We start from the raw sequence: 12,762 nt of genomic DNA on the forward strand, positions 1-12,762 counted from the left end.
TAGGAAGAGAGAGATAAAGCATTCACCTTACATCTTTAGAGAGAGCGAGAGGAAAAGTTCAGGGAGACTCCTAAACCATGAAAAAAGAGAGAGGGTTGAAAAGAAAGAGAGGGTTATGTAGGGAGAGAGTTTCTCTTTAAATAAATTTATTTATGAAAATTTATAGGTTATAATTGTTTAATTATTTACCAAAAAATACCATGATTTCTTTAATATATATTTTAATTCAAATGAGTAATATTGCTGCACAAACTTAGGGAATTTTTCTATTAGTAATTTAAATTAAAATAATCACTGTGCTGATTTTTTAGCCTTGACTCTCTTTTTTTATTTTTGTATCTAGAAAATGTTATGTATGCATATTTGATGATCGATGCTTTTCATCACGTGCAACGTATGTACTTCTTAATAGTAGCAATAATTAAATTGAACAAGAAGTAACAATCACCATTCTTTTTCTTTCTTTTTTTTTTTTTTATAGAAACAATCACCATTCTTCCTCCTCCCTTGCTACCCAAGGTAACCTGCAACGACCTCTCTCTCTCAGCCCGACCATATACTCTCTCTCCCTCTTCCCCATAGAACATGCACTCTCTCTGTTTGCTCTCTGTGCTGCCCAAGCTGAGGTTTTGGGGCAAGAGGGTTACTTAATGACCCAATTCTTCAACAACAAACAAGTATCAGTGGAAATGAGGTATCTGTTCTCCTCTAAGAACATTCTTCTAAAATAATCCACACCACAAAAGTAGTAATTTTCATGATTATTAGGCAATATGCGGCTTCAAATTTCAATGAATTTTGTGTATACAGGCTTCCCAAATCACCATCCAAATTTTGGGAAATTTTAAAATCCACTTCATGCCTTGAAAGGTTCACCTTTCTATTTGAGAATTGTGGGCCTCGGTAGTAGAACCCCTCCGACTATGATGAAGTCTCAGAGTCCATTCTCACGAGAGGATAGAATCGCACATCCTAAGTGACTTATTTTTCGATTTAACAAAAAAAAAAAGTTTCTAGCCTTTTAAATTTTCTCGATAATGTTTTCCAAACAAATGTGGGAAAGTGACTCGGTCAATAGAAATCTTTCTCCCCATGAACCAAAATATACATTAGAAGGTGATCTAGAGGATAGGTATTATGTCTATCCTTGGTCCCCTCATATAGAGATCATTAAGGTTACATGCCCCTTAACAATTCCAGTTCTATAGTTTTGGTCAAAGATCATTATCCTCCTAACCTCTGATGAGAGCCAGTGAGTCAAGACTTGCCTAGGCTGGGGAACTCGTCCCATTGTCGAGGCCAGTTACCCGGCTGAATCTTGAGGACTTTTTCAAGTCCTGACATGTTGTCAATAAATTTTTTAGAAAAATGAGAATTTTTTTAAAAAATACATTAAAATTAAAATAAAATAATAAACGACCTTAAGGAGTCCAAAGATGCTTTGAAAAGTTATTAGATAATGGATATAGAAAAAACAGATTTATAGCTGGGGTATTTAAGAATTTCAAAAAAATAAAATAGAATAAGACACAAAAAATACTCACCAATCTTTACCAAACACATATAAATCATATATAAAAAAATTTAGATCAATCCAACATTTTTTACAATTTTGTGGATTATTTTCCTTTAATATTCCTGACATACAACTCAGGCAAACTCAGCAGAGTCCTGGCCCACTGATGAGAGCACAAGAGTGGTCATTTGAGCTATTATTAAACTTAACACCATAGACCATCAATGCTTGAGAGATGCATGAAGTTGAACTACGGTGATGATCAAGGAGAGAGAGAGAGAGAGAGAGAGAGAGAGAGAGAGAGAGAGAGATTACCCAAGCTTCATTAGGCATATGCAGATAAAAAAATTAACACAAATTTACAATCGTTGGTATGTATGTAATAGGTAGGATGCTCTTATACATGCACAAATGAGAAATGAATATACAATGCCAGTCCCACTCTTCCTTGCAGAAAGAGGGGAGTGAAATTAACATCAGGCAATAAAGCATAGAACAGGTCCAAAGTTGCCCTTCCAGATTTACTCCTTTCTTACAAATAGCACACCCATGCTACAAATCACAAAGCCAACATCTCAATGATATGCCTATCGCTCTCTGTTACTTTTTCTAGCATGCTGACCCCAAATGGTTGGGATCAAGTTCAGATGTTGGCATTTTTTTTTCCTAGCAACTCGGTAAATCAGGAGGTGGAGGCAATAAGCGATCGCTTAGACTCGGTCCGTTCTTAGTGATGAATACTGTATTCATTCCCCATGTCAAATGACGTTCTAAATGGCAGTGTAGAAACCATACCCCTAAAAAGAAATAAATCTCGTTAAAGGTATTCAGATTCCAAAGGCTTCACCCTTCATCCAAAGAAACAAATTTCCATTAGTTAAAAAGATTTTATGCTCCTGGGTACGTATGTTTGTGTGTGCGTCTCTGTACATACATATCATTAAATAGGGTCTAGGCTCTAAATAATCAAATTAGAGCCTACCTCAAAACTTTTACTAGAAGATGTTTTTTTGATGCCCAAATATCATCAAATAGATCATCTCGATATCAAGATGCACAGATATGAGAAGAAAATGGATTTCAAGTTTTGAAAATAGTATAGCTTGTAACCTATTTTTGGACCGTCAAGTTTCAAGATTTTCAAGTTTTCATATATCTCCTCGATCTATACTATGTTTGAAGCTTTAAATTTTATAACTAAAGATGAAAATATAATTTAAGGTTATCACAAAACTTGCCAATATTGAAACTATATTTCTCGACACTATTTGAAGGTGGGCTCAAGTTTATTGTTTAGAGTCTCTATAATAGAGCTGAGGCTCTAAACAATCAAATTAGAGCACACCTCAAAACTTTCACTATAAGAGGTTGTTTTGATGCCCAAATATCCTCAAATTGATCATGTCGACATCAAGATGTATGGACATGAGAAAAAAAAATGGATTTCAAGTTTTAGAAATAATACATCTTGTAATACATTTTTGGACCGTCAATATATAAGATTTTCAAGCTTTCATAGATCTGCACAATCTAAACTATTTTTAAAGCTTTTAATTTTATAATTAGATATGAAAATATATTTAAGGCTATCACAAATATTTTCAGCATTGAAACCACATTTCTCAACACTATTTGAAGGTGAGCTCTACTTTGATTGTTTGGAGCCTAGGCTCTAACCACACTCATATATAAAAGCCGATCTTGGAATATATTTAGGACCAAAATTTCATATATTTAGGACCTAAATTTCAGGGATGTAACCTCTAAACTTACAGACCAAACCCAGAAAAAAATAAAAATAATATATATATATATATATATATATATATATATATATATATATATATATATATGTGCCTTGGAAAATAAAATCCTAAGATTGAATAGAGACACTTCAAAGTTTAGATGGACAGATCCATGCGTTTAGAAACTCCCATCTACTTTTTATGTCTTTTTTTAAAAAAAAAAAATTACTCATCAAATAATTCTAAAATGGATTCCAAGATTTTATATTGAGAAATTTTGAGTAGGACTTTACCTAAGGGGCTACAGTATGCTCCCACAAGAGCATGTTATATACGCTTATCGATTTTGTGGATTACTTCACAACTACCTGTATCTATGGCACCGCACATGACTTGAAAACATTTTCTTTCAATCCCATCCCCCAAAACACGCACCACCACACACACACACACACACACAACAGAGAGAGAGATACCAGGGTTGTTCGCTTTGAATCTTATTGCCGCCCATCCTCGGACCGGGACGTCCACGGTATTAAGGTTGGGTGGATCAAGCAGATTGAAACTTAGAGGATCCTTCACTGCATCATAGTTCCCAAATCCTTGCCCAACCACATAGACACTATGCCCATGAACATGGAAGGGATGATTTTCTCCAGCAACCAAATTTGTCCCCTGAAAAACTATCTGAACATTTGAGTTCCACTCCAAGAACCTGACCTTGGTTCCCAACTCAGGTATTTGAAGACTCTCAGGAAAACTATCAGCGGTGAAATTGAATACAAAAGGTGGCATACTAGGAAAGTCTTTTGTGAAAACCCCACTTACTCTAGCATAGTAAGCTTGAAGGATATCAAATGATGGGTTTTGGAAAGAGATGTTATTCAAACTTGCAGCCAATCTACTGCCGTTAGGCCCTTGACATGAGTTATTAACACATGGTATCGTATTCACTGAGACTGTGATTACTAGACTATCATCTATATTTGTTGGCACACTAATTGGGTGGTCCTTAGAGGCCAAGCTTTTTAGTTTTAGAGTGAAACTTGTAGCTGAGGAGGTGTCATTGTAATATGGGAGGGTTGCGAATATTGGAACTGAAGTGTTTTTGGTGTTAGCATACTGTAGAATTGCTGTTGTTGTTGTGTTATCAAAGGCGACTCCTTGGCCACTAGAATATGACCTAGCAGCCATGTAATAGAGATTTCTAGGTTGGTTTGCGGTGAGGAGAACATCCATGGTTTGGCCAGGGGTGATCACGATAAAGTTTGTTGCGAATGGCTTGAGGTAGCTACCATCCATTCCTACTACTGTGAGTGTGTGGTTTGCTACAGAATAGAACAATTCATCGTTCATGGCACAATTGACAAGTCGAAGGAGGTAGGTCTTTCCTTGCTCTACAAACATGCGAAATGTCCCTGTAAGACCGTAAAATCATCATCAAAATCTTATCGACTGAGAAAATAACTAAAGAACAAATAAAGGAAAGAAGTCACGAACTTTCACAATGTGATATTGAATGATATCATATTGTACTGCGGTACATCATTTCTTACTCATCAATTTCCAAAATGGGATGTATTACGTCGAATGGCTAGATAGTTTATTATTTCTAGTAAATAGTATGGTGCACAATATCATAACTCAAATGATATTCTACTCCCTTAGGAGTATATCGTCTATTTACTCCCTCGGGTAAAGTACCACATCTAGGATAAATTATAGGACCCCATTTTTTTGGGGATATAACTTTTTTAATACATAAATTAACCTATATATAAAAAAAAAAAAAAAAATTCTAATTGCACCCTCTAAGCACTTGAAAAAAATAATGTTTCAAGATTGAATAGATTCCGTCCAATTTGTAGAGGGTGAGATCTAAGTGTTACAAAACTCAAATTTCAAATTTTTTTTTTTTTTAGAATAATCATCTAGTGATTCTAAGGAGGTTATCAAAATTCCAGATTAAAAAAATCTTATGCCATTTGACTGAGGGAGTAGAAGTTAACTATGCTCCTGGGGGAGCATAGTATACATGCTCATATCATAATATGCTAGTATCATGAATTAATGCCTTTGCAAATGCTTATTGTTATCTATTACAGTGTTTGAAATTTTGGAATTATGCTTGGACTTTCCAGGGTCTCAATTGCGAGTCGGTCAGAGAATCGATCGAGTTATAGGCCTTCAATTTTCGGGGCAAGTAACAATCGGAGGCCCTAGGCCCGAGAGATTCGCTCAACTTTGGGTGACTCCTCAAAATCAATGGATCCCGACTTGAGTCATTATGAGTCACCTCAATAACTTAGTCACTGCTTTGTTTCATTACTGGGAGGGTTTTTAGTTAGGTTGCAGCCATACAATAATTTTGGTTAGGCCACACCACAAAATTCTTATTGGAAATCTAGAAACCCTTACGGTGGCTGAAACATTTATTTTTACCTCTTGCTGACACATAAAAATCTATTTCTGCCCCTAATTATAGAATTTGAAACTTCAAAAATCATAAATATAATAGATACATGAACTTTTCAAATAATATATTAAAAAGGACATGGTTTCTATGCAGCCAAACCCCGCATATGCAGAAATGCGAGCCTATTAATAAATCTATTTTTTAGATGGATTTTTGGACTTAATTTTTACGGACATGTAATCTCTAACATGGAGATCATGAATATAAAAAACTAAGCCAATTTTTAAAAGCTAGAAATAATAATTCTAATAAAAAAACATTTGGACCGTTTGTTTCTATTGTTTTTAGATGGAAATCCTACTTGCATCCATCTTTAAGATGGATGCTTTACACTTTTTGGACCGCATATGTAGTCATGTGGTCCAGCCCGCATGAAACAATTTTTCCATTAAAAAATACACAATTTTAAGACCTCGAAATATAATTTTTCAAGTCCATAATTGTCAAATTCAAGATGATTGATTTGCAAGATTTCGGGCACAAAAACTACAATTTCTTATATTTTAAGCCCCTCAAAATACTTCCCCTTGCGTACGGGAATGTCCAAGGAGGCACACTCAACCAAGAAAAGGGGGAATTAAGATCATTAAAAATATAAAATAAATAAAAGAAGAAAAAAATAGAAAATGAGGAATGCTATGAGGGCTTGGAATATGACTTAGTACTTATTTTTTGCATTAGTTTTAATACACGATCCAATACCTATGTCTACCTTTCAACATCCCCCATTTTCTTTTGCACACTCCATCCATTTTTCTAGTATTTATTTATAAAATACATATCAATCTACTTATTATATACAGGTTAATGAATTAAATAAGATGTGACAATTTTTCGCTATTGCCACCTTATATAAATTTTTTTCATATATATATATATATACACACTGTTAGATGATTTAACTTAGTATATTGAGGCCACAATCACCCTTACTCATGAGATGTGAAATATGAAATTTTAAATTACATTACAAATTTGAAGAAAAAAAATTTGGATTTTGAACTCGTTCAATAACACGTTCACCTGGCTGATTCACATTCAATGGTTGAATGATTCTAATCCCTTTATATCAAAAGTAAATGGTCTGATTGAATATTGTTTCTTATATCATTGCGCAACAAATTATGAGGTTTCTCCTTCAAGAAAAGCATAAATATTTAGTTGTGCTAATTACCCATCAACAAGTGGTCAAGTCCTAGTTAGGGGGAAATTTTTCTCTAAATATATTTATATTATATTTGATTCATGGAAGCAGGTGCACAAACATAATGTCTTAGATTCTATTCCCACCGTTAAAAGAAAAATAAATAAATAAATGAATAAAAGAAAGAGTATCTACTTATATTTGTGTATATCAATGTTTAAAAAAAAAACAAAACAAAAGAAAAGCTAAAATGAATTGGTGCTCTAGAAGACAAATTTCAAATTTGGTTCATAACGGAAACAACAACGCAAGATTTTTTTTTACCCAACAATTATGACATCATCTTTGTTCATGACCAAGACCAATTATTTTAATAAGATAATATTAGAGCTTAAGCACTGCTTCTAATCAACGTTGAATTTGGACCATCCATTCATTTACTAGACAATTAAATCTACAGTTCCAAGAGCTCATAAGAATTTCCTTTTCCTGTTTTGCAACTGGTTGCATGGTGAATTAAATACTATTTGAAACTATGAGAACATAAAAACCCGTATTTTTATTATCTGCAGGACCAAATGTACAGCTTGGTCCTATTGAACCACCATGTGTGGCCATTTGTAGATAAAAAATTATTTGAGGAAACATGATATATACCTTTTTTTATATTAAGATTCACTCATTTTTCTTATTTTTTCTTTTTTCATACTTAAATGTTACCTGATCTAGAGCAAGGGTAGAGATCACCGGGCTGGCCATTAATGTTAAAAGCATCAGAAATATTGGGGTCTCCCCCCGTGATTACGGCTTCCCTCAAAACCTGCATAACATCTTTCTTCCACCATTCTCCTGCAAGTGAAACATATATTGATGATGATGATGTAAAAAAAGCTTTGTGTTATTTTCTAATGGAAAATTGTTTCATGCGGCGGGGACTGCATTTTTACATTTACAGTTCCCGAGGGATAAAGCATCCATCTTAAAGATGGATGCAAATAGGTGGTCATTTAAAAACAATTGAAACTTACGGTCGAAATGTTTTTTTAATAGAATTATTATTTTTAATATATATATATATATATATATATATATATATATATATATATATATATTCATATTCCTAATCTCCATGTTTGAAATTACATGTCCTTAAAAATTAAGTCCAAAACTCCATCTCAAAACTAGATTTTTAAAAGGTGAATTATTTTTATATGGACTCATAGAAACCGTGTCCTTTTCTAATTGGGATTCTTTATCCATGTGATTTATTTTGAGAAATTTATAGAATCGCATTTAAGAATTAAATAATTTAATATCTCATCTGTATCTTTTAATCTAATTTCAAATAGCCTATCGTTTATTTAATCAAATTTCAAATAACCTATCAATCAAAAGATACATCATTATTCATTACGGCTTTTTAAAATTTGTCAAATTACACATTTTGTAAAATGTTAAATAGTTCAACTTTTGGGCGTAATAACATGATGTTCTTGTTACTAAGACCATATAGATCATATTAATTGTTCACACTTTCCATAATCATTGATATAATACAGTCTTTATAACTATGAGGTGAGAAGAAAAGAATATGAGGACTTTTGCATGATTTCTAAGTTCAGAATTCAAAAGAAATACATCAGACGATTGGGCATTGATCCTAATGAGAAATGATATAGAATGGAGTTGAGCTACACAAGGAGCGATAATGATTTAGATGCCTCATTTCTAAAATGACCACATAACCCACTTAGGGTTTAAAAGGGAAGCATCCATAATTTTTAAGGAAACAAGCCAAATTCTCTTGAGGAAAATTTACGAATCCGACTCGGAATCACTTGAGATGGGGATCGTTGGCTGGGCGATCATTTTCCAAAAATCGTGGAATGTTTCCGATTCTTTGGTTTTTATCTTCTTTTTTTTCTTTGTTGAATGATCCCGCTTGAAAATTACCCATAGTCGGAAGGGAATTGGATTTGAACCCTGCATAGTTGTAGCCCAATCCCGATTTTGAAACGCAGTCCAAACACACTTCTATATTCAAAAAATGTTTCTTGCATTGGATTTTTTGGAATGACAATCATACCCTCCACCTTTGAAATTACCAAAGTGGCCTTTCATCATCATCATCATGGCTATTTTCACCTAATTGGTCTAGGAAGGATGAAGGTTTTAAACTTTTCCTAACTCATCCAGATAAAGGAGATAAGTTGTATTAGGTAAGTCGTCAATATAAAATTTTGTCAAAATTTTTTTTGAATCCAAAATGACCTTTTATCTCTTAAGCAATTTAGCGTATCGAGTGCACCTTTACTAGAATGACCAAAGAATCCTTATCAACATCTCTCTAGACCAAAAATACCCTAAATCCTGACAAGGGGCTGGACCATCCCTGGCCCTAACCCAGCATGTTTCCTTGAGTGTTGCGCCCAGCTCAGCCCCAACCAGGCCAAAGAGGTCCTCGCTGCCCAGCCCCAGCCCTATCATGGTGGGCCGGTCTAAATATAATTCAAAAAATACAACAAAAAGATAAAGAAATAAGGGCAAGTGCAATCCTGTCTTGACCCAAGCTGGCCCAGTACTCAGGCCATAGTGGTCTGGTCCTCAAGCCATATTTTGTGGCCTAGGCCCTTGGTTTTTAGGGTCGGGCACCCGGCCTATTGCCACCCATACCCATAATCCAACCGCACTAAACCGCCCAAATTTCTCACAAAATAAACAAAATACTCCCATCATCGCAATCGAATTTCCCTGTACCAAATATAATGGGCATCTCTCCATCAGGCTTTGGAAAGGGGTAGCTCGCTCCAATTCGAGGGTATACGACGATGGCACCATGCACCGTGGCCCGACTCCAGTCACTATGAGCATGCCACCACACAGTCCCCTCCTCTGCGGAGAAGAAGACTTTGTATGTGAACCTCCCTCCTGGTTTAATTGGGCATTGTGTTATATACGCAGGACCATCGTACCATGGATTCCTTGGCTGCTTAACCCCGTGCCTGCAAGATTGATTGATGAACAAATGTCATGTGGGGACAAAAATAAGCTTTTCCTGTAGTTCAGCAATAGGAATCGAACTTGAGATATGGCATTGCAATTATTAGTGTTAGCAAACCTAAGCCCAATACTTTATTATGCCCAATATAACCAATTTATTCTAAAATAATTTATACGATTGAATTTTGTAGAAAGATCTACTTGTAGTGAGAGAGGGAGAGAAAACACAGACCCTCAGTTTTTTTTAAAATAAAAAAACCAAAAGAGAGACACAGAGAAAGATGGGCACCAAGCATACGTGGTCGGGGTAACAGGGTGCTTCAACTTTAAACCCTACTAATTCTCGAAGCGACTAAAAACGAAAAGGAGAGAGAGAGATACCAGTGAAGAGTGATATTGTAGCTAGATTTATTGAGAACTTTTACTATGAGGGTTCCTCCTTTACGAACATAAAGTGTTGGCCCCGGGTACTGCCCATTAACAGTGAGTATGACCTTTGTCCTGCACAGCCTCGTGTAAGGGCTTGACTCCACCTGCAATCAAAAACCATGAAACAATCGGCATTAAGGGGTAAGGAAGGGTGCCATTACAAAAAAGGTTGGGTGGTGGTGGTAGCACGCCCATACCTTAGTTACCCTAGTTATAGTTTTCAATTTTAACACCACTTTCCGACACTTCAAAAAAAACTAACTCCTTAATCTATAAGGAAAAAATGTATAGGGGAAAGAGAGAAAGGTGACACTACTCACGAACACAAGAAAGATAGAAAAAGGGAAGAAGGAAACCCTTACGGTGAAATTGTAGTATCCCAGGTTGCCCCATGCATGATGTGCCCACGTCAATAGAAGCAAAGGCCAAAAAACTCTTACAATTTGGAAAACCACCCCTTTGCTCGAACCCATTCCTAGAAGACCAAAGCGATTATTTGTCCCTTAAAACCTCCTTTTGCCCCGCTTTTATAGAGGTTCTACAAAGGATAGTTACATTTAAAAAAGAAATATAATAAAACAAAACAAAATATTAAAAAATTGGGTTTTTTTGGGTAAGTAATATTAAAAAATTGGTGACTAACCACGAGCTACACATATTGGTATTTTTGGTACTTCAATTATAAATACCAACTTTGACATATCCCAATTGGAGCAAGTTTTCAACCCAAATAATACTCTTCTTTGCAACATGGTCCCCAATGTCCAAGAATGGCCCCTACAATTTCTTTCCTAATTGTTGTTATTTTCTTTTCCCTAAATGCTATGTCTCTCTTTTCCTTTCTTTTTTCTTTTTTTTTTTAAACTAATTAGTAACTTAGTGGTTAGGCTATGGTTTTTACTTTATTTAAATATAGGACAGAATAGGGTATTAGGATAGATGGTTAAAAGTCAAACTTCTCCACCAAACAAATGAAATAAGAGAGCCCAAAATTCGAATCCAAAACTAAATAGAAAGATTACAAAAAATTGTTTTCCTTAGTTTACTATAAGCTCATAATCATCTTTAGTTGTTGCGTGTAAACTGAGGTAGCCGAGGGCGCACCATTGATCGAACACAGAACCCAAGAAAATTCCGTTTTGAGTTTTATAACATACCCTAACCGCTGAATTTCACATATGACACTGTCACCTTCTCAAACAAAGGTAAACTGTCTTATAGGATACAAACTCGTGACAAAAACCGGGCTAACCCCACCAACTAAATAAGTAGAATAACACATACAAAATTTCTTAAAAACTTTGTGGACATTCCCCACAAGTAAATGTTTTGGATGACAACAAAGACATCTGAATTATTTGGGAATGTTTTGTTTTCTCTTAATTTGGAGCTTTTAGGAAAACACGAGTGGTGTGCTAGCCTCTATGATTAAATCTAATCTTTCAGTTAAAATATTTTTCTTTGGTGCTTGTTCTTTTTATTTTTTGTTTTTTTGGGTAATTACTTGTGTTTTTTTTTTTTTGAGTAAATCAATGAAAAAGTAGTACGTTAGTGGGGATTTGGGCCCCTACCTTTTTGTGAGAATGGAGTCAAAGACCTCATCATGGGGCTCAGCAATACTGCCGCCAAGGCCCTATGCTGTTCTCAAATTATTTGTTTGTTAATTGCAAAACACATTATACCCTTAATTTCGAGTCAAATTTGGTTACAAAACAATAATCTCGACTGGGGCATAATTCAAAACCAAGGGCTAAGATACATATCATTCTTTCCTTGTTCGAATTCATACAATGTTGATAAATTCCTAACTGAGACACCTCAATTATTTGGGGGAAGTTCTGTTTTTTCTTAGTTTGGAGCTTAGCTGAAAATTCGACTATGAAACGACAATCTCAATCGCACCACTTCAAAACAGAGGGCAGGGATAAGTATCATCCTTTCCTTTTTACTGACTCATTTAATGTTCATATAGTCTTGTTTGGCTGAAGAAAAAGAATCATAAAAACCTCTCGTTACGGGCCAACCACCAGTACTTGGCCTCATCTTTAGAGAAAATGAATTCTTACCTCCCATTGAATTTACCAAGTGAATGTGGAAATTTATAATCCCCCCAACACACTTTGGTCCAAGTAGACCCACCTCACTACTACTAAACGTACCGTCTCAAATTTTCTTGCTATCTTGAAAGAACAACTTTACTTATGATATATATTAAACTCTCCCTTGTTAATGACGGTCTACCAATATAGAAGGCGTGTTGTGTTCACAAAGCATTCCCTAGTGTAATCTAGGCCACTCTAACAACAATTAAGCTTCCTAACTTTCCTTAATCTTTAGTTCAAGGAATTGAACAATTGACAAAAGAAGAAAACCTTAGGTTGAGTTAAGTGATTCATAAGTAACCCTAGTGCCAGTTGATTTTCATAAATCACCATCAGCCAGATATGAGTAA

The 12,762-nt window shown here is 35.0% G+C and overlaps 1 protein-coding gene across 1 annotated transcript; it reads right to left on the bottom strand.

Moving 5' to 3' along the window:
• Nucleotides 1-1,827: 1,827 nt before the first annotated feature.
• On the bottom strand, nt 1,828-10,813 carry LOC18422367 (laccase-14). Its single transcript, XM_020664169.2, has 6 exons — nt 10,673-10,813; nt 10,263-10,414; nt 9,639-9,883; nt 7,602-7,730; nt 3,738-4,679; nt 1,828-2,313 (listed from the first exon to the last, which is right to left on the bottom strand). Exons 1-6 carry the CDS (start codon nt 10,781-10,783, stop codon nt 2,183-2,185), a joined length of 1,710 nt encoding a protein of 569 aa, XP_020519828.1. The 5' UTR covers nt 10,784-10,813; the 3' UTR covers nt 1,828-2,182.
• Between the last annotated feature and the right edge of the window lie 1,949 nt (nt 10,814-12,762).

The sequence above is a fragment of the Amborella trichopoda genome, chromosome 4, assembly GCF_054954075.1.
Source record: "Amborella trichopoda isolate Santa Cruz 75 chromosome 4, AtrichopodaSantaCruz75HAP2 v2.0, whole genome shotgun sequence".
NCBI lineage: Eukaryota > Viridiplantae > Streptophyta > Magnoliopsida > Amborellales > Amborellaceae > Amborella > Amborella trichopoda.

Coding starts and splice junctions, on each gene's coding strand:
- LOC18422367 (XM_020664169.2), bottom strand. CDS start 10,783: ATGGGTTCGAGCAAAGGGGTGGTTTTCCAAATTGTAAGAGTTTTTTGG. Junction 9,884..10,262: donor TACAATATCACTCTTCACTG/GTATCTCTCTCT, acceptor TCAATCTTGCAG/GCACGGGGTTAAGCAGCCAA. Junction 7,731..9,638: donor AGAGATGCCCATTATATTTG/GTACAGGGAAAT, acceptor TTTCACTTGCAG/GAGAATGGTGGAAGAAAGAT.